Consider the following 26,066-nt stretch of genomic DNA (forward strand, 5'->3'; position numbering starts at 1 on the left):
AAAAAAAATGGGATCCATAGATTTTTTGTTTTGGTATCAGATTAAAGCTGAGGGCTTTTTCTTTCAAATACTGAAAAAAACATGAAAATAGCACTTTGGGTTGCTGAGAAAATGCTGATTATGTAAAAGTAGTCATTTTTCATCTTGTACACAAGTCTTTCAAAAAGGGAAACAGTTTACTGTAAGCCTACTGTGCAATTATCCTTCATTTGTGCAATTTCTTTAATACTTTGACATATTTATGATGCACAAAAGGTTTAAAATAGCGCTAAAAAGGAAGATATACCTGTTCAGGTGGAAAATCAAAGGTGTTTCCATCAAATTCATTTGTACTCTTGTCATATTATGTGCTGTGTTGTTTGTAAGGATTAGGACATGCACAAATAGGTACAGTGAAAATCCCTTACTGTGTTTTTTTTATGTGTACAGGATGAAAAATGACTACTTTTACATAATTGGCATTTTTTCGGCAACCCAAAGTGCTATTTTCATGATTTTTCAGTATTTGAAAGAAAAAACTGATACCCAAATCATAAAAATCCACCGATCAAATGTTTTAGGGTTGCATGTTTTTTTAGTCACCCTGTATTTTGCAATGAACTGGAGAGATCATTGATCAATTGACGATGGGTTTGTACGGACAACTTTCCGGGGTAATCATCTTTGACAGTGAGGCTTTTCATTATTGGAGCCTACTTCAGTTTATTTACTGGTCTGCATCCATGTGAAATATACACATGTATGGATAATCCATTCTTCCTAACAGAAATTGTGCACATCATGGCTCGGCTCTGTCCACCTTTTATTTTATTCAAAATAGCTTTTAAAAATGGAACACGGCCTGCACTGTGCAAATCCAGTCCATTTGCCATTTCGGTTGTATGATGGTTGGAAGCTACAATGCATGATCATGCAATGGCAGATGACATGCTTATGACTTGTATTATTATTTTGTTTTTCCTGTCAAAAGAATCCTGTCATGAAGTGAAAAATGACAAATCCCTTTGCAAAATTCGTTTACCATTTTTTTTTTTTTTTTACAAACAATGTGTTTTTTTTGCTGAAATTTGCTGATAATATAATTAACTGTTTTTAGAGAATGTATTAAATCAAAATTGCCAGCGACATTTTGCAGACTGTTCTAGCTGAAATTATTCCTAAGATATGAACAAAATCTGTTTTATATCATTTGAAAACAACAATTAAGAGAAAAAAAATAAATACAAAATTAAAACAGGTTGTCCTGACAATTGGCAATTTAAAAAAAAATAATAATTTGGGAGGGGGGCATTCTCCTGCAAAATAATCATCCATAGAAAAATACTCTGAATAAATAACAGGTTCTGCAAATTTGCACAGGATTGCCACAGACCAAACTTTCCAATGATTAATTGGAAAAACGCTGCAGGCATTTACTAAATGTTGAGATGAAACGCCCTTGTTTAAATATAATTATTAAAGACCAAATGTTAACATTAGTGGGTTAAGACGGAAGATACAAGTGATGGGGGAAATGTCATGTAGTTGGTGAGTAAACATGAAATGTACGACTCAAATATTTATAAACTAGTCCAATTCCAAACACAACTTTCATTAAATGGGGACTCAAATTAGGTAATAAATGTGTGCTTGGTCGGTATTAAACACTACATTTAAGACAGTTGGAGTCTGAATGTTAATAATTACCCGAGGGTAATACCGACCAAGTACATAGTGTTTAATGCTGACCCAGCACATATTTATTCCCATTCATAAATACCTTTTCTGTAAACAAACAAAAAATTCGGTCCAAAAGTCAAAACAAGTCAAAAATTCAAAATTTCAAACAATTTTGTTTCACAATTTCACTTCATTTTTTTTAAACACCCCTCTAGCTACATAGTGGAGTGTCCATTGAGTAGGACGTAAACTACTCCTTATGGAGATTGGCAAGCGCGAACTGCACGATGTCGCCGAGTGCATTGTGAATTTAGGACAATGAAATACCGACTCACTGGAAGTATTGCGCATGCCTACGCGAGGATTGTGAACGTTCAACCAATAAAACGGTAAAAGGCACTGGATTTCACAGGAGTCCAAATTTCATGTGACACTAGAAAATGTTAAAAAGACAGGCTAGCCAAGTCTTTATCATCCATGTGAGAACGACCACTTGACGGGCTCTCGACTACTGGGAATGGGTAAACTGTCTGAGGTATTGTTGAATCATTCTTTTTTGTCTGCCAGAAAAATACTCTGGAGCTTAATTCTTTTGACATATTCTACTTCTTATCTCCTTCTGCATCAAAAGAAATCTGTTGGCAGTAAATTGTTTTGCATTTTGGACAGGGGAAAGAGTTGGCTGGGGAATGTACAGCAAGTGGGTTTGAAACGAGCGAGAGTATAGTATGCAAATAATGAATATTTACGATACAATGTTAAGAATAATTTCGTGAGGTGACTGATGGACTGTTCCAATCAAACCTTACGTACAACCCCAGCTTGGGGATTCAAAGTGGTTTAATGCCCTTGAGCAAGACACTTTACTCCATTTCTTCTGATCTTCCCAAGCAACAGCAAGTGAGTATAAGTGAAGTCATCCATGTTGGTATTCACACCAACAGGACATTACAATCCAAAATACCCCCACAGGTTACATATTGTAACGGACAGTCTATGCACACTTTTGTTGTCATTGCTTTCTAGCACTAGCGCTCCGGCGGAGGGGCTCCGGCAGCGCGCACCTGACCTGGATTTGGGTCTGGCTGGCGCGCGCTCCGGAAATAGGCTCTACAAATAGGTTGGCTAAGTGGGGTTCTTTTGTTCAATTGCGCGGGAAGAACTTGGCTGGATTTCCAGGGTTGGGTAAAGTTGCTACATTTGTATACATTTGTTCAGATTGTGTGCATGTCTATGCTGGGAATTGATCAGTTGCAGTTCTTATAGCGGTGCGGCAAGTTGCCCGCAGAGTCCGCTTGGCGAAATAAATGAGATCTTCCTTCAGAGTTAGAAATCCTGTCTGTCTGTCCCCTTTTCTTGCGTTTGGCCGGATTTGGCGGACAAGAGCCCAGTAGGATCCCGCTACAATATCATGGAATGAAGGTTTGAGGAATTATAATCCCACAGATCAGGGGTAAAAACAATTGCGAACCTCCGGAACCTTGCAGTGACTGCATCATATTGTACGGCCCAGAGTATGCAACCACCGCTCATTAGGCATGCATTGTGCAAGCATCGTTGCACTCATGATGGGAGCACAACCTGGTCCAATCAAACACAGTCCAACCCCACATTGGGGATTCAAGGTGGTTTATTATGTCCTTGGGCAAGACGTTTTGCTCCAATTCTTCTGATTTTCCCATTCAGCATCAAGTGGGTATTAACTGCAATGGTTATGATTTGAGCACTTGCCATCACAGCCAAAGGAGGAACCTACAACCACTAACACTTAAACAAGTCACATATCAAGGCATCAAGGTTTGAGGAATTATAAGCCCACTGATCAGGGGTAATAACAATTGCAGACCTCTCAGAATCTTTTAGTGACTGCAATATGTTTGTTTCCATGGCCAAGTTTAGGTGACCACCCTTGATTAAGCATGTGCCATGCATGCATCCCTGCACTATCTGGTTCCAATCAAACCGAGTACAACCTGAGCTCCCTGCCCCTGGCTTTAATGAGTGCGTTTGATCCCCCCCCCTGCTTACTCGTGCAAGCGTGGCAGCGTTCGATTGACCTCTCACGTGACTTCTCACGCTTACTCAAGTCTGGCCCAAGTAACGACTCGCCGAGCCAGTTACTCGGGTAAGTTTCCCATAAGGCCATGCAATAAACATGGCTGCCAACGTGACGTCCGGCGGGTGCCTCAGACCGTGTCCAATACGGGCGAAAAAAATGTTGCAACCTGACGCCACTTTTTTCTTCATATATCATCTCAATCAAGGTCATTCATTGCAAAAATGACGATAATGAGAAACTTTTCCAATTTTGTTAGGAAATACTTTTAAAAAAATTCTTGACTCTCCATAGACTTTGTACACAAACCGCTGAAGTGGCGTCAGGTTGCGACATTTTTTCCGAAACAGGCTTCCAGAGCTACGGCTACGTCTATTGTCAGCGCGGACCCGTGTATTTTCAATGGGCGTGGACCTAGACCTAGCTCTAGACACTTGATTCGGATGCATCCTGTGATATGTCCAAGTTCAACTTTCAAACTCTTGCACGAAACTTTCCCCGAAATCGTTCGTCCATTTAGCTCCACTGCGCATGTCTGTCATTACGCGAGGAGCCAGGCGGGAGTAAGCTGGGGGAAGTAATCGAACGCACTCAATATAAATGTATTCAAGGTGGTTTATGTCCTTGGGCAAGACGTTTTACTCCAATACTTTAGATCTTCCCATTCGGGATCCAGTGAGTAACTATAAGAGAAGTGGTTATACTCATTTTGTTAATCACAGCCAAAGACAACTACAATCAATACTGCCACATGTCATGGCATCAAGGTTTGAAGAATTATAAGCCCATGGATCAGGAGAAAAAAAACAAATCGCAACACTCTCACAAATCTTTTATTGACTGCATCATGTCATTCCAGGGTCCAGTTTATGCGGCCACCGTTCATTAGGTATGCGTCGTGCATGCATCGATACCTCCAAGATGCAAGCACCATCTGCTCCAATCAAACCTGATGAATTCTGATGTTCTAATGAGGGGAGAATTCATCAACGGGAGCGCGCTTTAATGATCCGGAAGATGAAATGAGATATCTCCTTGTCAGGTTCCAGGGTCGTAAAAGGGGCAAATGTTAATTTTTTTTTTCATAAATGAAGCCTTGAGAATCTCTTCTGTAACAAGACTGCATATGCAAAGCTATTTATCGTCCCGTATATCGAGGCCCTCTTTTGGTCAAAAAGCACCTTAAGTTGTGCTTTTATTTTTGGGACTCGAGTTTTATTAGCCTTCGTTCGAGTCGAGTCGAGTCTTCTGATGAGGGACTCGAGTCGAGCCGAGTCATTTGCTTGCAGTGACTCGCGTCGAGTCGAGTCATTTACCCTTGGGGACTTGAGTCGAGTCGAGTCACCAAAAATTGTGACTCGAGTCGGACTCGAGTCGAGTCATTGACTCGAGTCATTACAACTCTGTCATGTCTGTGCAGTATATATGCATTTGTACGCAGTGTACCCGGTATATATGCATTTTTACAGACTGGTCACGTGACCATTCTAGACCAATGAAATTACAGCATTCAAGCACACGATATACAATTGACATTGAAATACATTAAACATTGTCACACATATGAAGAGTTATGTTTCTAAAATGCGCAGAACGCCATTTTGTTACTTTTTAGAATCCCGCTCTCTCGTGGCTGCCCAAAATACAATAAAGCAAGAAGCAGCTGTTATACCGTGTATGTTTGACACATTGTCATAACTGAGCATTTTTTCACTTTTTTAAAATGGATACATTGCATTTTGGGAAATAAAACTCTTCATATATAATACAATTCAATTATAGGAAAAACAATGGAATTTTAAATAATGTTGTTTTTGCTATGGTTCCCAAAACAGAATGGCATTTATTAATGTAAAATGTGTTTTTTCATGCATGCAGAAATGGACTGAATTTGATGGGTTCTGGATTGAGATGAGCTTCTTAGCAATACTGTTTTTTCCTCAAACCACATAAATACATAAATCACTAATTAAATTAAAAGCCCAACAAACCAATTAAAATACTGCTAAAGTAATAATGTTGTAATTAAATGCACAGGGGCTTTGCATGTAAATGTATGAAAGGAAAATCGTATTTCTGTGTATTTATCATTACCATGATATGAGAATGCCAATGTTCTATGACAATTTCAGATGGTTCCATTTTGGCCATCCAAATGCCTGGATGCAAGATGAAACATTAAAAAATGCCCCTATAACCCCCTCCCCACCCCCACCCCCTCCAAAAAAAATGAAAAAGAAAAAGAAAAGAAAAGAGGTATGGGCACTTAAGCAACTATTTAAAAGTGAAATAAGGTCCATAAATTTAGCAATGTACCTAAGCAGGGGCGGATCCAGGAACTTTTGCAGGGGGGTCAGACCCGTCAGATTTTGTTATATTGTTGCGGACAGGCAGACATAATTATAGGTAATGCTTTTTTGATTATTACAATAATTGTTATAATTTTGCGTGTGTGTCTCAGAGATCAGAGAGGACCGGGGGGGGGGGGGGGGGGGGGGGTGGTGTTTTGACCCCCCAACCCCCCTCTGGATCCGCACCTGTATAAATGAAATGAGAGGCGAAGTAAAATAACACCAATAACAGGTGTTTATTGGGTGGGTGGGTTGGTAAAATCTTTTTTTTTTCTTTGCTCTAAATTTTTATAACCAGAACAAAACTGAGAGGGACGATGGTCGGTTAATTTTTCAACTTCTTGTTGTTGCATGCATTCTCAAAACAGTAAACATGAATTATCTGCTCATTTTTCATTTGGTCCATTGTTTATATGATTCTCTACACGGTGCGGCAAGACCGCATTGCCGACAAACTTAAAAGCTGCACTAAGAATTTCAAAAACATACAGGACAATGTCAGCAAATACTAAATCTTTACATGTTAAAAAGATTTAGGTTCCGCATAATTTTCTAGGTTGGGTAGGGTAATAGGAAACACAGGTTGTTTTTTTCTTGGCCAAGTCTAAAACTAAACCCTGAAACCAGGACTTATGAACAGCAGTCCCCTCTGCTGTGCTTTAAAATTTCTAAACTGTTAATCCTCATTTTTTTTTATTCTTCAGGCCCTCAAGAATTTGACTCCTCAAATTTCACTTTTTTGTTTTCATCCCAAAAACCCTGTTCAGAAAGCTACCCTTGACCGTAAAAAACTACGCAGCTGGAGCGGCTGATATTACAAAGTTCCGGTCAAGCTGAACGGTCATAAAAAGGCCAACCGTGTCCGAAATGCAATATCCATGATCTCAATGTCAATTTATATCTTTAATTGAGGAAAGGAAGGGGGGGGGGGTTGCAGGACAATAAGACCTTCAAAACACACAGCTGTATCGGCTGAGTTTACAAATATGCAACCATGCCTAACGGTCATAAACAAGGCCAACCATGTCCGAAATGCAATATACAGTCTGAATGTCAATCTTTAACTGAGTGTTGGGAAGGGGGGGGGGGGGGGGGACGCGCAGGACAATAACAAACTCCAAAAACCGTGACTGCGGTCACGTCGGACACCTGCAGTGAAACCGTCTGACACCTGCAGTGAAACCGACTCGGGACATCTCTCTCTTACAATCTAATTACATCTTCTTTATCCAGGACGACGTCTTGTTGGGGTCTGCTATCCTGAGTAGTAAATTACAATGGACACGGTGGCAAACCAGGACTTTTCATAAGAATGGAGGGTGCTGGGGTGCTTTTACATCCAGAATTTTTCTGGATGTAAAAGCTTTTTCAAGTGGGGACAGTTATTCCGATATGGACAGTGGCGCACCCAAGATTTGAACGTGGTTATATGTATGTGGCCTATTTTCGAGTAGTATAATAGGGGTGTAAATGGCGCCACCAACGTCAAAATAGCCCCCCCCCCCCAAAAAAAAAAAAAAACACCCAATTTTTTTCTGCGGCCAAAAATTTTGGGCAACATTTTTGAAAAAAATATAATTTCTAAAAAAAAAAATTGATTTTTAGAATAATGAATTAATTTTTTTTAATACTACGGGGTGGTTCACCACTATGGTGGTTTGTCATATCCTATATCCACCCATGAAGGAACAAAAATGGTAAATACGTGTAAGGAGCAATGGCAATTTACAGAAACAGGGTACTCCGAAATCCACCCTCCAACCAAAATAGTCTGGGTCGCACGTGCTTGTCAATACTCCTTCAGCTCAATTTCTGTCTGAAGGACACAATTTCTGTCTGAAGGACATGGCCCTTAACCCCTTTTTAGTGATCGAAGTGGCTAGAACTGTGCAGGGCTCAATTATGCATGACTTAACATAAACAATGCAGGGTACAGCCTACCAGTACATGTACGAACTCGACACAATACATTCTCCAAAATCAACCAACACTTTTTTGCCATTCGAGCCTCAATCCTCCAAAATCCTCCAAAAATTGGCCCGGAGGATTTCGGAGGATTGAGAAGGGTTGGGTTTAATCTTTGAAAAAGATTCTCTTAGGATCCTATCGTCTGGCTCCCTAGCTTCTCACCCTTTTAAAAAATCCAAACCCCACCCACCACCCACAGTGACTAAGGCTTGGCAAGTGTGAGGAAAAAAGCAGTGCAATAAAACGGGATGAATTATTTGCAGATTTTCTTGCTTGTCTCTTCCTAACTCAAGTGCGCTGGATTTAGAGGGGGAAAAAGGCAGCACTGCTTTACATGATTGATTTGTGCAAAATTGCTGAAATGAAAACGGCACCTGCTGTGGTGTGGTGGGGGGAAATGGTTAGTATATTTGAATAAGAAAATGAGTTAGTAACAAAATCGTAAGGATATCTGCCGTCAATGATTGCTAAAATCATGTATGCTCATCAGCTTAACCATCAAAGGGCATTGTTTTTTTCTCACAGTCTCTCCCACAGCACCGTGTATACAATGCCAGTTTGAAAATGATTGAAGTGCAGATGAATTTTATATGGGAGCATTTGATTTTGCGTATTGGTGAGGCGGGAAGTGGGGAGGGGGCGGCGTTTTGTTGAAGGTGGCCGGGCATGATGACCTGTGATGAGAGTGACCTCTTAACCTCTGACCTTGAATATGTCCTTGATCTGCTGCCGCTCCTTTTTGTCCTTCACCTTATAGGTGAATTGCTCCTGGCAGATCATGGGGTCGTAATACCAAAGTGTTAACAGCAAAGGTTATTATTTACAACAGGGAGTTGGGCTCCGTGCACAAGAACCCCTCAACGGTCCAAAGAGAGAGTTGAGGGAGACCACTGGGAGAAACATTTCGTTGCCGACACCACGAACTGACGTTCAGGTGCACGCGAGTGCCTGGCACGCGGGCGTATTTTGCAGAACCGCATTATTTCGTTTTCACGAACTGACACCCAGCACAGTGCGGCACTTCATGTACGCACTCCATAAATTTCCGTTTTCATTAACTGACACTGATCTTAATTTCACCATTAAAAAAGAATTTTCAATCAAATTTTTGTGTAAGCCCACAAGCTTACGGATGGATATAATTCGTGTCAAACCTTTCAAAGCGTTTTTCTCCGTTTTGTATTTATACTACAACACGCTTGCTATCAGTTCCTGAAAACGAAAACTGTTCTATTACGCTTCAGTGTCTGATGTGCGTGCGCACACACCCAGGTGTCAGTTCGTGAAACCGAAATTGTTGATTATGCGGTTTTCACGAACTGACATCCACTGGCACGTGAGTGTCGGTTTGGTGCCGGTGACGATTTGAAGGCACTGCTGATGGCGCCTGACAGTCACGTGAATACACTATTTGTTTGTGCACATTCAAAATAAAATGAGTCATGCATACATGTACCTCGCGCCATATGTGCGCGAACCAGTATGCGTACAGAGTGCGTCCCTCCAACAGGAGCTATCAAAAGCGGAAAAGCTTGTGATCTACAGTTCATGCATGAGGTCCATTTTCAATTTGGACCCACACCACATGGACTACATGTGCAGAGTCATGCCCCCAACAAGGGCTTAGACTAGTGCAAAGTCTTGAAAGCTATTGCCGCAGTAAAACTGCCGCCAGCAGCCATAGAAAGGACACTTTGCATTTTTGTACATACTCTGATGAGAATTTGTGCATACTACAAGCTTTACCCATGCAATCCAGCTAATAACGTCCATAGAAGAATGCATACATACAGGGTGAGTCAAACAAAACGAAACCCAAATGTCGGGACCATTGTTTGATTAAAGTTCTGCATGTAGCAGTTTCAAAATCTTGGATATGAAAGCCCAATTCATAAGCTTTCTCTTAGTACAAGAATCATTGAAATCACTTATGTACTTTTCAAGTTAAGGAGTTTTAAACACAACCACCGTTTTAAAGTTCTGTCCATGGATCACAAAAAAGATGTGCATTCTTTCAGCAAACAATTCACACACATCCTTATGCGATTTGTTTTCGTTTTGCTGAAAGAACACTGAACTTTTTGTGATACATGGACAGAACCTTAAAACGGCGGTTGTATTCAAAGCTCCGTAACTTAAAAAGTGCATAAGTGATTTGAATGATTCTTGTACTAAAAAAAAGCTCATGAATTGGGCTTTCATATCCTAGATTCTGAAAGTGCTACATGCAGAACTTCATTAAAACAATAGTCCCGACATTTGGGTTTCGTTGGGTTTTTTTACTCACCCTATATGAGAGTAATTTTTAAAGAAAGATGATTAGTGTCCAGTGCGTCCAAACACGAAACAGTGAATAAAGAGAGAAACGTATGAAAATTTGCATTAAAGACAATGAAAAGTTAGAATCTTTCCAATTTTTTCCAGCCGTTTCCTTGCGTTTAAGAAAAAACTTGAAAGGAAGTGAACTCCACAGAGGAACAGAAGGGGTACATGCAATGAAATGCATGACAGGCTTTTATCTTTCAAGATGGTATGCACACACTCAATGCTCATTTTGATGGTTTTTTCTATTTAAGTGACCAACTTGCGTCTACAAAAGCCAATCACAAATGTTTACCTCAATCAGAAGCCTTACTGTAGTGGAACCATGCTTGCACGAAGGTTGTATATGCGCATTTAATGGTCCTTTACCAACAGGGTTATCAAAATGTGCCTTTGACTATAAGAATTGGTGTGACACAGGTCAGGTTACTTTCCTCGCCTTCCACCGCTGTGACCCAGGTGCGATTCCTGCCTGGGCCAATATGCGGATTGGGGTTTCACTCCCTACCTGATTCCGTGGGTTTTCCTCAGAATATTCTCCTAGGTTCCCCCCCCCCTCCCCACATCTAAAACTGTCATTTCTTCACACTGTCTTCTCTTTACTGGTCCCCATGGCCCAACCAATGCAAGCTTGGATCCGCCTCAGTAATGACTTAGAAATTTTGTTCCCGGGTTTATACAATTAAATACTCTTTGGGCCTGTTTGTTTCGCAAAGATCTTGATCCGGATCCAGGATCCGGATCCGGGATCCGTTCGTTTGTTTTGTTCGGATCCTGATCTGGATCTGGATCACAGATCTCTGGGATCCTTCTTGAGAGGTAGATCAGTGCAAAATTCAAAATTCAACTGTCTCCATGTTTACTTTTGGCTAGTGGTGTGGCCTAATAAGATCGGAATCAGGTGCAGTTTTGTTTGTTATAGCGCAGAACTGGTTCCAAGGATCCGATTTTGGATCCGTACCCAAACAAACACACCCCAAGCATGACGGTCTCATTTTCACAGAATTCAAACTCTAGAAGATTGATTTGAATCGAGTCACTCTCCTTCTTACCTTGAATTTGTCTTTGATCTGTTGCCTCTCTTTATCCTTTAGTTTAGCCGCCTCCAGGGCCATGCGCTGAGATGACATGGGCTTGTTTGTCTCAAGGATGTGGGACAAGACTTTGTTCCAACTGAAACAGAAAGAAGAGAAATAAGTAAGATTTCAAGCTACTCATGCCAGCAGAAAAAAGAAAGAATCATACTTTAATAACCTAATCAGGCTTGGGTGAAGACTTGTCATAAACTCCATCAATTTCAATTCAACAACATCTACTTCCAATTTCTAATTTACCAATTACAGGACACACACAATTGTTGCATGTAAATGGTCATACTAAGGGAATAAATGTGTGCTCTGGAAGTTTTTATCACTCTGTTTAAGACCACTTAGAGTCTGGGTGCTGATAATTACCCGAGCCGGAGGCGAGGGTAATTATCAGCACCCAGACTCTAAGTGGTCTTAAACAGAGTGATAAATACCGACTGAGCACATATTTATTCCCATTCATAAATACCTTTTTGGTAAAAAATATCAAATAATTCCTTCAAAAAATACCGATTTGTTCAACAAGTTCACTTCATGCTTTTTGAAACATCCCTCCAGCAAAATAATGGAGTGTTCAGCTGGCGAGTAAGATGTAAACAGCCCTTTTATGGAGATTGACCCGCGCTGGTATGTTCTGAGCGATGTCGCGCAGAACGCACCTGGCGCGTTGCGTTTTGAATTTAGAACTATAAAATTCTGACTGGCTGGTAGTGTTGCGCATGCCTACGTGAGGATTGTGAACGTTCAACCAATGAAACGGTAAGAGGCACTGGATTTTTAGGGGTCTACATTTTTGCGACACTGGAAAAGTGTTTAAGACCAGCTAGCCATGTCTTTATCATCCGTTTAAGACCGGCCACGTGACGGGCTCTCGACCAATAGGAATGGCTAAACTGTCTGAGGTATTTATGAATACTTATTCAAAGTAACAAGTTTTCACTGTTTCCACAAAAAGAACCTTGTATTTTTAAATATTTTTTCTTAAATGGTTGAGTAAAATAATTCCTATTTCTGATAAATAATTTCGATTTTTCAAATTGTGTTTTCGCATACATTTCTACTCTAAAATTAAAAAATATATAACTGATGGGAGAGCCCAGTAGTTAAATAGCCCCCCCCCCCCAAAATGTCTGTTTTCATAAAATCATTTTTAATTAGCAGACATTATTACTACTAAAGATAATTGTCACTTCGTCAAAACGAAAATTCTACTTCGTCACACGTAATGTAGCATATGTTTGTACACAGCACGCGTGTATGTAAAATGTTCACATTTGAGAACGGAGACTCATCACTTCGTCAAAATGCAAAATTGTAGAGGCTATATAAATCTGAATATAGCACATGTGTAAAATCAATGAGACTAAGCACAAAATACAGATTCGTCACTTCGTCAAAACTGAGTTTGTCGCACATTAATTACTTTGTGTGATTAGCGTATTTTACAAACGATGGAATTTTGTGTCTCGAAATTTGGTAACCATGTAGAGGACATCATAAAATATTAGAATATCAAAAAATCTCAAGTTGCTTAAAATCTCAGTTTTGGATGGATTCATCACTTTGTCAAAACCGCGACGAATTGTATCAACTACAACAACTCTCAAACAAGTTGGTTCAAAGCTAAAGTAGCAGGCTGTACCAAAGTCTAAGTGAGCTTACAAACCAATCGTTACTCATACAGGTACAGCACCCGATTTCATCAAACTCTTCGTAACTTACGATGCATCGCAGCGCTGCGACGCATCGTATCTCTACGATGCGTCGCAGCTGCGATCCATTTCACGAAACACGTCGTAAGTGCGACGCGTCATAGGTGTATTTATAGCACAACTCGGTGACTGTTTATGTCTTTAGTCAGCGTACAGTAAATAGTCGTCTGACATTCAACAAAGAGTCGTCGGATCTCAGCTCGAAATTTGTTAAAACATAAAACAAAATGGCGGCTGTGCGATGCAATTTTGAAGGAAAACAAGCTCTCATTGGACTGTATAGCTACTTTGAAATTTCAACTCTAATATTCCGGTGTAATTCATAATTATTCAATGAATTTTCTATTTACAACTTTACACACATTGCATCGGTATTATAATCTCGTTAATGTAATGTTTGTGGCATAAAACTGGCTTAGAAATGACTCTTCATATTTTGCGATGACCACTAGACATGTCGTAACTTGCGACGTGTTTTAAGCCGTTGTCAAGGAACTTACGACGCGTTTAACACATCGCAACTTTCGTGAAATGGAAGATACGACGCGTCGCGAGTTGCGACGTGTTACACGTCGCAACTCGAGTTGCGACGGGTCGCAGCGCTTCGTGAAATCGGGTGCTGAGCTGTTTGCATGCATTTTGTTGTTACAAAAGACATTTGATTCTTTTCCAAAATGACAAACCTCTTTGAGTACTCCCTCTTTTGTTCTTTGATGATCTCAGCATAGTGAGACTCTATATCTGGCGTACTGATGATGACCAACTTCGTCAAATCGTACCTGCGGCATGAAAATGAAGACATGAGTAAGCAACATTCAACTATTCACACAATGAGCAATTTGTTGTAAGTGTTTAGACACAAAAACAGTCTAGGTTGCTGCATTTGAAAGTTGTTATGCAACGAATGTAAGCAAATTCAAAAGTCACTCTCAGCTTTTTTAGGTTAAAGGGAATGTACATCATTGGCTTTTGCTTTAATTTTCAGAAATGAACTATTTGAGGGGTTAGTATAATATATCAAATTATTGTTACACTGACATGTTTGAAGTTTTGTGTTGGAAAATGCTGGAAAAACTAAGAAAAACAAGAATGTTCGATAGTCTGGTTCCCTGACTCCACTGAAGATTAAATGGATTAATTTATAGATGCCGGAAAATTGTACGATAAGGGAACCAGTCTAGCTGGCCTGCACCCATTCAGAACATGCAACCAATAGCAAACAAAATTTGGACTGAAAAAAAAATGGTACATTTGGAGCAGTAGTTGAAAAATAGTTAGGTTTTTCCAACGGTGGTCGGCCGACCACCGTTGGAAATGTATACAAAAATACCATTTTCTTGAAAGTGACTTCACACCAGGTGCCAAAATTTTACAGAATGCTTTAGACTGTCATTTACCAACATCCTGTATTTCGTAAACACTTGGTAGTTTTATTTTTCGATGTTTGCAAATGTTGTATTTTCCCTTTAAGATGAACAGTAAGCAGGGGACGCAACATGATATGAGCAAAAACAAATCGTGACAACATACAACATTGATATTAGTTACGAAAGTTCAAGAAATTGGATTTTCTGGGGGAATGGATCTGTTTGTTCAAACAACTGAGTTCAGGCCTCATTCTTGCTCCAGGTTGCCACTTGCCAGAATCGCGTACCTTTCCAGTGATTTCAGGATGAAGTGGTAGTTGTTCAGCAGAAAGATGGCCCCCAGGTACTGGTCAGAGTAGGTCTTGGCCTTCTGGTCCAAGTTGAGACTCAGGGCTCCTAAGACCTTAGCTACACGAAGACAATGATAAACATGTTTGAAAATGTAAAGTGAAAACAATGAATCTGTACTCTGAACTGCGTTGACTCCTCATGTCGTGAATTGAAAAAAAAGTATGCAAGAAAGACAGATATTTGTCATCAAAATATCATTCAAATTTATAAAAACTTTTCCAGTGAACTGTGTTGAATTATTATGACTCAGATTGAACAAACATGTGGGAAAGATGAAAATATGTTTTCACAATAATAGTTACCAGATATTAAAACCTTTAATGTTTTGTTTACTGAGAACGATCAGCTTTTACAAATCATTAACTTAAAGGGCCCATGTAATGCAATGATTTTACGCAATCCTTGTAAATGCACCTTTGTATCCCATTTAACCTTATATTCAATTTTCATTTAAAGGTCATTTTGGTGCCTTTTTAAGTTTTTATGCTAATGCAAATATGCATATTCATGAGGAAAAGTGTGAGTCATTTTGGGCAGAAACCTCAAAACTGCTATTTCAGCACCAAAATCTGCCACAATTTTGGTTATTTTGCTGTCGTAAATTTTCTTTTCTTTGGTGATTCGTTGTTGTTTCAGTACATGACAGTAGGCCATGAGCAAACTTTTCTCACAAATGTTTTCAACTGGGTTCACAAATTGAACAGAAGACCTCTGAACTGAACAGTGTCTTCCCGAATTGACATCACAGCAACAGCGCCCTCATTTGTCAGGAAAAGTATGGACAATTTTAAACGTTTAAAGAAGTGCACTTTTCACTCAACTTAAGTAGTAGAAAGTTGCACAAAATATGTTTCCAAGTAAACTTAATGTCATGAACCCTTTAACCATCTGAGCAGCCACACGGTGATAAAATTCTCCACATTTTTCAAATATGGGCATATTTTTTTCAATGGGCCAATTAGGCCAAGCTTCCATGTAATCCTCACCCCTACTATACACCACAAACCTGTAGACTCCCATTGGCCAGACCCTAGTTACTCCGGAGTAAGGAGTGTTGAAAGACAGAAGCCAAGATGGCGGTTCATGCCTTTGTGCAGTACTTGGAGAATACAGTGGCGGCCAAACCCTTTGTGCCCCCGATCTCTTTGTGTCAACCCCTCGTGCCGCCCAGAGCTCAGACCGGTTGAAGACAATCCCTGACGATGTGAATGACCTATATCTTGTGCATGTTCAGGCATGCGGGGGTTATTGACCTAGAAACACATGTGGTGATAAAATTCTCCACGTGGCCACTCCGTGTGATATTTTTTGCTAAGCTGCTCCCAGGGTTAAATAAACCACAAAGAGAAGGTGGTGCGGTTTAATAACTGTAAACAAATATGAGGTTGATCAAAGAAACTAACTGGAGCGGGATTTGAATGTGCAATCTTGAGCACCTCGCAAAATTTGGAGGTAGGGGGGAAGTTGCTAAAGGTTCACATATCCATTTAAAAACTATACAAGAACTAAAAACAGAAGCAGGTTATAGTTCAATCTCATCCTGATTTGAGCCAACATTTCTGTTTAAAAGCGACTATTATCTTATTGTCTACTCACCAACATAATTTGACACTTGTCTCTTGTTGGCCTCTACGTCCGTCGTCTTGGCTGAATAGCCTTGGTCTGCAAAATCATAAAATACTATTAGCGCGAGTGGAGCACGGAACGGCCGAGTGGTATGTGTGAAGCCTCAAATGCATATAAACTAAGGTTAATGTCTTACATGTAAACCAAGATAACTCAGTACGATTTCAAACTATATTTACTGACCCCTGTGTGCCGTCAGCATAGCTGCAGTTGTATCGATGTAATCCAGGAAATGCTCCAGAAATGTCAGTGCCTAAATGAGAGAATTGATGAAAACAACTGAAAAATACATAATCCTAATTTGGGGGCTAATCATCCTTACTCGCAGCTGAGAAGCTGAATTGCGAAGGACGCGGCTACAACGTGGTCAAGCCGAAGGCATGTAAAGGTGACCACGGAGCACAGCCAGATTGAAAGTGTTGATTTTTGCAGGAGGAAAACCGGAGAGCTCGGAGAAAAACCCTTGTGGCACAGGAGAGAATCAACTAACAACTCTTCTCATGTATGGTCCGAGCTGGGAATTGAAACCGGGCCACATTAGTGAGAGACGAGCGCCTTACGCACTAGGCACCAGTGTCACCCAAAAACCATCTCAACAGTTTTTTTTTACTTTATTTTTTAGTATGATCAGAGAAGGCAATAGTGACTCTTTGAAAAGATGGAGGAGGCTTCCCAGTGCTACTAGAGTCCCCCTGATACAAATTTTTTTTTCTAGGTAACTTTACAGTAAGGACTTACATTGCTGGTCAGCTCATGAACTGTGCCGTCCCTGGGCATGTTGGACTTGTCTGGATCGTTCTGAAATAAAAAAAAACAACAATTTTAATTTTTTTTTTAAAACAAGCCAACATATAGGGATTCGCAATACGGTGCATTGTCAAGTGTTTGCCTTCAACAGGCCACTTTTAAACTTCATAGTTGACTTTATCATCTTTTTCAATCACCCAACTTCACTGTTTACATGCAACACCACACAACACAAGAATACCAGACACAAAACACAAGAATTCTAATTTAAATCACACGATCAGTGTAAAAAGTGAGCCCTTGTTATCAAGTTTAAAAAAAACCAGCATTCGGTATAGTCTACAAATGGATTTCAACTGTATTCAATGATACACTCTGGGTAAAGCAGGCTTTGTGACTGTCATTGCCTATTACCGCTTAACCAGTTAACGCCGGAGGACATGTAAACACAATCCGGCAATGTTTATACGCAGGGGCGGTAACAGACTAAATCATCAAGCTTTCCCCTAGTCTCCGGCGGTGGACGTGTATACACGTCAGTGGTTCCCATTGGTTACAAACACACCGTGTTTTTGAATTTGAACTTGGCTGCTGTACACGGCCTGTCATTGAAGCAAACATCACTCCGTGGCAGGACCCCAGAGTATTGCAAAATGTGAAGTTACGATGAGAAGTATCCCACAAATATTGTACAAATGACTCTCAAGAGTCAGTACTTGTGGTGTTTGACGTAATGTTAAAATTTGGCTGATATTTCTTGTCTTTTTCAAAAATGGTGTTTTTCACTATCACTCATAAGAGATTTTCTATATTAAATGACAAGAAATGCTAAAACATACCTTGACGACGTCAAAGAACTCCTCCAGTGCTTTGGCTCCAGTGGTCTCCAGGCTAGCAATCAGGGTGGGGAGTTTGGAACGCGTAGTTGGTGTCGTTCCCTAGGACAAGTAACAGAACAAAGATACAGGTTTACATGTATGTCTTCTGACTAGAGCCCCTTGAACAGGACCTCGGGCTGATCATTTCTGTTTGTAGTTTATTCGATGACATCAAACAAAATCTTCAAGATGTCCCAAATCGCCATTTCAAAGTTTATGAAAACAGCTCAGTTCATAAGAGCATCTGCAGCACCAGTGCTGTTTTCGTGACATTGCAGGTTCGAACTCGTCTGGTGTAAAAAAAAACAATGAGCCCAATCAGTTTTTTTGATTGTGGTTTATTTGATTTTTTGTTAACAATTCATGAGCCTTACTTGAAGCGTCTCCTCAAACTCTGGTCTGATCTGGCTGAGATGTTTGGCGACGGGAAACACGGTCAGGACAGCCGTGTAGTCGTGCTTCAGCACCGCCCTCTTGGCAGCTGACGATATTGCCTGGATAGGGAATATTATTGACCAAGTTTAGAATGAGAATGTGCGAAAACAAGCTTGAAATGATCTCGGAAGCTACAGCAATTGAGTTTGTGTTCCTAACTGTGTACCTTCTGCCTAGTCTGTATGAGATAGATGGCGCTCTTGCATCTACATGTCTCTGGCATTGAAATAAAGGATTTCCCATTTGTTGGACGTCACATGCAAACTTGACCTCGATAATGCAAGTCCATCTGCCCTCTCTTGAGGGCCATAAACCTGGCACTGGGCCTCTAGCAGGAGCTGGCTAAGGTGAGTTATAGTGCACAGGCGCGCATTCCAACGTTTGTTACTAACTAACTAACCTACGGACTAATGGAGCGACATGAGCACGTGTAGAGCTGCTTTCCGCAGCTAAAAATAGTAAAGCAAAGTTCACATGCAAAGTTTGGGCTCACAGTTTGATCAGAAAACCCCCTAAACTGAACAGTGTCTTCCTGAAATGACATCAAAGCAACAGCACCCTTAGTTGAAAATTGAAAACTGAAAATGTTTAAAGAAGTGCACTTTTCATTAAAATTAACCAAAAAGGGATGTCAAATAGTTTTCATACATTTAAGATGATTAGCAAGTTGCACAAAATGTGTTCCTGATAAAAATTCATCTCATGACCTTCAAAGTTTTTGCTGTGAGCTCTGTGTTAAGCAACAACGGGACAAGAACAGCACAGTAGAGCTCAAATACACTAACCAAGCTAGAGTACAAAAAATGGCAGCGGTTTGGCACTCACCTCTCCATCTTGGAAGATCATTGTCATTGCTTTCTCAGTGATCTTATCGAAGGTCTTGCGCTGATGCTCGCCGGGGATGATGCCAGTCATGATCAGAGCTTCACTCTGGAGTAGACAGAAGAATAATAACTATATAAATAAATACAGAATTGTAATCATGACCCTGATGTCTGAGCAAGAGACTGACAAACAGATGTCAGATATTGAGACAGAGATAGAAATTTTGGAAACCGAGGCTGGGACAATAGCAGAGGACAAAGCCAAGGGGAAGACGTCTTATACAAAGACCAAGACCAAAGAGTCTGAAATCCAGACCAAATCGGAGATACGACCCAGAGGTCCTAAAGAAAGTTCATGAGGTACAAGATACAGGCCAAGACCTGGAAGTCCGAGACCAACACTGAGATATTGAGGTCTTGAAGTGAGATGCAGAGGTTTTAGCGTAAGACCAAAGACCGTGAGAGCATGGAGCAAAGACCAAGACGTGACCTAATGGTCTTAGAGTGAGAGCCGGACATTTTAGAGTACGACCCAAGACCATGAGAGCATGGAGCCAAAACCAACAACTAGACCTGAAGGTCTTAGAGTTAGATCAAGAGGTTTTAGAGCAAGACCCAAGACCATAAGAGCATGCAGCTAAGACCAAGTCTTAGACCTGTAAGGTCTTAGAGTGAGATCCAGAGGTTTTAGAGCAAGACCCAAGACCATAAGAGCATGCAGCTAAGACCAAGTCTTAGACCTGAAGGGCTTGGAGTGAGATCCAGAGGTTTTAGAGCAAGACCCAAGACCATAAGAGCATGCAGCTAAGACCAAGTCTTAGACCTGAAGGTCTTAGAGTGAGATCCAGAGCTTTTAGAGCAAGACCCAAGACCATAAGAGCATGCAGCTAAGACCAAGTCTTAGATCTGAAGGTCTTAAAGTGAGATCGTGAGGTTTTAGAGTAAGACTCAAGAACCATGAGAGCATGCAGCCAAGACCAAGTCTGAGACCTGAAGGGTCTTAAAGTGAGATCCAGAGGTTTTAGAGCAAGACCCAAGACCATAAGAGCATGCAGCTAAGACCAAGTCTTAGACCTGAAGGTCTTAGAGTGAGATCCAGAGGTTTTAGAGCAAGACCCAAGACCATAAGAGCATGCAGCTAAGACCAAGTCTTATACCTGAAGGTCTTAGAGTGAGATCCAGAGGTTTTAGAGTAAGACCTGAGACAATGAGAGCATGGAGCCAAGACCAAGTCTTAGACCTGGAGGTCTTAAAGTGAGATCGTGAGGTTTTAGAGTAAGACCCAAGAACCATGAGAGCATGGAGCCAAGACCAAGTCCAAGACCTAGAGGATTAAGAATGAGATCAAGTGGCTTTAGAGAAAGACCCAAGACCATGAGAACATGGAGCCAGGATCAAGTCCGAGACCTGAAGGTCTTGGAGTGAGATCCGGAGGTTTTAAAGTAAGACCCAAGATCATAAAAGCACGGAGCCAAGACCAAGACCGTGACCTAGAGGACTAAAAATGAGATCCAGTAGCTTTAGAGAAAGACCCAAGACCATGAGAGCATGGAGCCAGGATCAAGTCCGAGACCTGAAGGTCTTGGAGTGAGATCTGGAGGTTTTAGAGTAAGACCCAAGATCATAAGAGCATGAAGCCAAGACCAAGACCATGACCTGAAGGTCAGAGACTATGACCCATACCTTGTGGTTCAAGACAGGGACCAAGACTTTGAGGTCCGATACCAATATCAAAAACCGGTCATTCCAAGACCAAGACCTGGAGCTCCAGGTATGACAGCAAGACTAGGAAGTCAAAGATCAAGACCAAGACTAGAAAGTTTTCCAGGAATTCATGTACCAACCTGCATGAGTTTGAGAAGCCCACTGACGCAATACAGGTAATTCTCAATCTCTGAATCAAGATCCACATTGAAGTCTGGGGCAAGTGTGTTGTACTTTCGTCCAGCTGTATATATATATATTACAAAAGGCAAAATTTAAAACTAACTGTTACTGAAAGTCAACATTTTCAGAATTAATGTCACTGAAATTGTTCAGCAAACTAAAATGAATTGAACCTGACCACATTTTCATAGCTGCCAACTTTTCAAAATCCCAATTAGTAATCAACCTGCGCGGTCATTTTCAACTGCTCGTTTTATCAAAAGCTTTACCAACATCGAGTACAGGTACATGGTTTACATGTACACATACATGTGCATACCCTTCTTGTTGTCAATAATAATGTACTGTAGGCCAAAAGATAATTTAAAAAAAAAAAAAAAAAAAAAATATTTTTTTTACTGAAAACAAGTAAAACTGAATTTTTTACTGAAATACAAGTATTTTTTTTTTTCGTTAGGTAGAAAATGGGAAATTCGTAATGTTTTAGTAACAAATCGTATTTTCGTAATTTAACAAACAATTCGTAATAATTACGAAAAATTCGTAACAGTTGGCAGCTATGCATTTTCTACAAATATCCATGCCTCTGAGCAATATGAACATTATTGGACACCATCTTAGGCTACAATGAACATAGTTCAATAACGGCTGTCGTGTACTAAACTGTCAAAAGCAACAGACAAAAAAGAGAATCCTTCCAAGAAAAAAAAGAAGTTATGGCAACTTTTGTCTTTACTTTGATCAGGAAACTTGAACATTTTAAATTCAATTTCTTAAAAGTCTTAACTTATGATGTTTTACTAACAAGCTTCCCCTTTGCTTGACTGGCTTGCTGATGAACCTTTCCGAGCCACAACCCTGGAAAGATGGAAATAGTGAAATTAACGTTCACACGAGAATTTATCTGTCAACTGTCTGAATCCAATGGGCCCTATTCATGAGTCGGCCATATTGAATTGAAAGTAAGGTAAAATCTTAATTTTTGGAACTTGTGAAGAGAAATGAAAGCAAGTTAATTTAAAATAAATTCCAGTCTGCTTCAATGAATAATTTTAAATTTGTAATCAAACATTCCCTAATTTTTAAAGAAAGATTTAAAAAAAAAAACCCAGTAAATAAGGCTGCATTTTGCTTGCATAAATAGTCTGGCACCATCCCATTCAACAGTTAACAATTAATGAAATAAATTCAGGGAACTCAACAAAAAATGGCCAATTCGTGAATAAGGCCCACTCCAACTGATTTTCTTTGCAGTTTTTTTCTTCCATATATGACTAAAGTTCTTGTACAATATAAGCTCTGAAACCTAAAAACAAAAATCACCAACTATGCTGATGGACAACACACTTGCAAATATAATATAAATAATTTAACCCCTCACCCACAGATTCTGTATCTTGATTGGCCGAGAGCAGGTCACATGGCATTCGCTACTTTTTACTATCTTGCTGTGCATTGCCAAAAATGCTATACAACGGGTAAAACAAGTACTACACGCATAGCAACCAACGTAGCAACCAGTATGAATGTGTGGAAACGCCTACGGACGTGCGTCTTGCACGTATTGTTACCCCGCGCTTAGCACTACAGAGTAGGGTTCAAACATTTCATGGAGGGGTAGTTTGGAAAAATGCAAGTAAGTTTTCAAATAATTTGACATTGAAATAGAAATGCATTTTAATTGAATTAAGGTCAAGTCAGTCAGATATCTCTTTAAGTCAAGCAGAATCTGTGGGTGAGGTGTTATAAAAACAAATACTGACGGCTACAACTCGTGGTGTAGTCAAACTAGCCTGCCTCAGTGATCCATGGAGCATCCATTTCTTTGCTGGACCTTACATTGACTTCATTAAATTAATTACTTACGGCCTTAGATTTGAACCTGTCCTTCCCCTGGGCGTGTCTTTAAGCTTGTGAGCTTTGCCAGCAGTCTGGAAAAACAAAATATTTTATATTTATTAGAAATTGGTAATAACTAAAAAACTAAAAGGCTGGAAATAGTGATAAAAATGGACTCAATTCCTAAGAGTCACATTACTGGCTTTCTCAAGGCGGGACATTGTATTGTGTTTCACTTCTATTGACCCTCCCAGTGGGAAGTCAAGATTCAGAGCAATATGTAAAGCCCTTTCAATTAAAGCAGGTCAGTTTCAAATGAAGGGATATGAAGTGTAAGCCCTACAATGTCTTTTTTTTGGGTTGCTAATCCCTAGCAGAACTCAACCCATCAAACCCCAATGACATGCTTTGTTGGAATCTGTCAGGATGGGTACAGTACCCCTAAACTGACAGTCTTTTACATCGGGTTGGCACACCTCCAGAATCAAAGTCAGAAACATGTGTGTGAAGTTTCTTCCCATATGGTGTTGGAATTTGCCAGGATGGGTAGGGCTGCTAGTAAATCATGTTAGGGTTTTAATGTTTATAATTTGAAGAACTGTTCATTTTCTTAACAGTGTTTTGTCTTTCAATGTACAGCACTTTGAGGATTTTTTTATTAAGATGGACGGCGCTTTATGAATAGTTATTTTATTAGTTATCCTGCAGGCGCGAGTGGAACACAGAACACGCACTACACTTTCCGTGATCAACGAGCGCGAGCATGATAACAAATTCATCTTCAAGCCAACTAGCACACTTAACACGAACCTTTTAGCGGATTAGCGCATGAAGCTGGAATGTCGCTCGCATCTTGGCATAGCTCAATACGCGGGGTGCGATATGGACCGTGCGATACGGTATAATATCACACTGTTGTTGCCATGGATCGCCCAATCGGGATCGAGGATTTGTGTTTGCTTGAAGATAGTTATTATTATTATTAAAGTAACTGTGTCTCATAGAGTCACTGCACACAAAAACAGCACTGTGGAGAGCAGTGAAGCGATGTGACCGAATCTACCTGCTTGCCCTGAGCTTAACCACGCAAAAGAACTGTGCAGGGATTTGAAGTGTTATCCTTAGTCCTCCTCAGATCATCTCAAAGTAATTTGAAGTGTGGGTGCTGACTCCACCGGAAAAAGTGGAGTTTTATTGGTTGCAAAAATTGAAGGGTTGGACAGTGCTGAGGACTATGAGGATTAAAAGTAGGTCATAAACCCTGAAAATTTACGAGGAAAATATTTTTAGAGAGCGAATTTATAGAAGGTGGAAAATACAATAGTTTCACAGACCACCATAGGAGAGAAGTTGCCTGAAGACGGCGCCGCGTTTCTCCTGAGATGTTCCTTCATTAACTCCAGGGATTTCTTGAGGACGATGGAGCGCGTGGCGTGGTAGATGTCGATGAAGTCCAGCGTCTTGCTGTGGTCCTTCAGCCACTTGGCAATCTCTGTCAGGTCTTCCATGGCCGATTCTGGACAAAGTTGAATGAAAGTGAAAATTCAAAAAGAGGGAGTTTGAAGTGTTTCTGAAAAATTAAACTGAAATTGGGTGAGTCAGGGCTTGGGGTAGGAGGCTGAACATGACTTATTCGCAGATTATGAAAGAGGAGAACTTTTGTACATTTTTTTCACAATGCCATTCGTTTTATTGTTACACTTGGTACATTGCATATGTTTAAAGGTAGAGTATATCATTTGCAGCTATCCACAAAGTAACTGACAAAATTATCGTTGAAAAGCTTACTTGGTTGAACGATAGTAATGGCATTAAACTCCCGGTGAAATTATTCCATCCGGCATGCTGTCATTTTGAAGAAAACAACTTGAAGGTCATTTCTAAAGTAGACGCATTTTTGGAAATTTCCGTTAGTAATTCGTTTTCAATTCGGCGACTGGTGCCCGCCAGCGTTGACACTACGCACACGTTCGCTTGGTTGCTATGGTTCATCGGTTCAGTGCAGGACATCGCTGAGCTCCAATCAGCTGAATGAGAACGTGTCCTAAACGCTGATTTCGGGCGCAATTCAAAACATGACTTGTCAACTTTTGAATTGAAACCGAGATCATAAAATATTGTTTTCTCGGAATATACAGCATTCAGAGAGCTCAAACTTCATCAGTTCAGTTGTTAAGCAACCTCCTTTAGATTTTGAGCACTTTTGTTACTTAAAACGTAAAAACGTACAAATGACAAATGACGTACTCTACCTTTAATGTTTCATTGTTATTACTGATTAAATGCCTTGAAAAGTTCATTTTTAGTGTCTAAATCTGAAATTCCTATTTTGTCAGACACTCTACAAAGCATAATCAAGAAGATGTAGATCACCATTTTTTTCTTACGTTCCATTCACATTTGAAATTCTTGTTCTGTTTCAAAAGCTGGTTATTAAAAACCAACAATGTTAAAAACACATATTTTATGACTGGAAAAAGACTAAATTTCACTGGCCCATTTTGTAAGTATCATTGATTTTGGCACCACCAAAGTTTGACTACTTTTAACACAGTAGACATTGTGGTATCTCCTATCAACTTACCGGGCATTTGGCTCAAACTGAGGGACACATTATCAGAAGGAAAATCTGAAAAAGACAAAAATGTGAAAAATCTAAGCATTTTCAAATAATTTACAGTCCTAAAGGGTAGGGTTTTTTTTTTTCAATAACTATTTAAGAGGTTCTTTAATTATTTGTTGACTTCAAATATTTTGACTATTTCAGGTATTTCGGATAGTTTAGGAGAATACTGTTGAGTCGTAACATATTTTAAGGGGAAACAGGTGACTTTTTTGGGGGGACAATGGTGGGATACAGGGAATGAGCTCACCAGTAAAGGGATTATTTGATGCAGGTTTTAGCTGTGGAAAGCAGCTCAACAAATACTAATGTCTCTCTGTTAGTTGGTTGGTT

General features: G+C 40.1%; 1 protein-coding gene across 3 annotated transcripts in view; it reads right to left on the reverse strand.

The window, feature by feature from the left end:
* Positions 1-26,066, reverse strand: part of LOC119721335 (exocyst complex component 7-like) — a 59,271-nt gene that overhangs the window by 12,774 nt on the left and 20,431 nt on the right. For 2 of the 3 annotated variants that reach the window (XM_038191368.1, XM_038191370.1), the window contains 15 exons: positions 25,695-25,739; positions 24,445-24,626; positions 23,138-23,202; positions 22,077-22,129; positions 21,229-21,332; positions 19,386-19,490; positions 18,500-18,619; positions 18,087-18,185; positions 17,239-17,298; positions 16,684-16,753; positions 16,471-16,536; positions 14,811-14,931; positions 13,840-13,935; positions 11,409-11,529; positions 8,740-8,802 (listed from right to left, as the gene is read on the reverse strand). In XM_038191368.1, the coding sequence (XP_038047296.1) occupies positions 8,740-8,802; positions 11,409-11,529; positions 13,840-13,935; positions 14,811-14,931; positions 16,471-16,536; positions 16,684-16,753; positions 17,239-17,298; positions 18,087-18,185; positions 18,500-18,619; positions 19,386-19,490; positions 21,229-21,332; positions 22,077-22,129; positions 23,138-23,202; positions 24,445-24,626; positions 25,695-25,739 (1,370 nt within the window). The remainder of the gene's footprint in view (positions 1-8,739; positions 8,803-11,408; positions 11,530-13,839; positions 13,936-14,810; positions 14,932-16,470; positions 16,537-16,683; positions 16,754-17,238; positions 17,299-18,086; positions 18,186-18,499; positions 18,620-19,385; positions 19,491-21,228; positions 21,333-22,076; positions 22,130-23,137; positions 23,203-24,444; positions 24,627-25,694; positions 25,740-26,066) is intronic. The other variant, XM_038191369.1, reaches the window with a different exon arrangement.

This window comes from Patiria miniata, unplaced genomic scaffold (assembly GCF_015706575.1).
Source record: "Patiria miniata isolate m_02_andy unplaced genomic scaffold, ASM1570657v1 HiC_scaffold_13, whole genome shotgun sequence".
Taxonomy (NCBI): Eukaryota; Metazoa; Echinodermata; class Asteroidea; order Valvatida; family Asterinidae; genus Patiria; species Patiria miniata.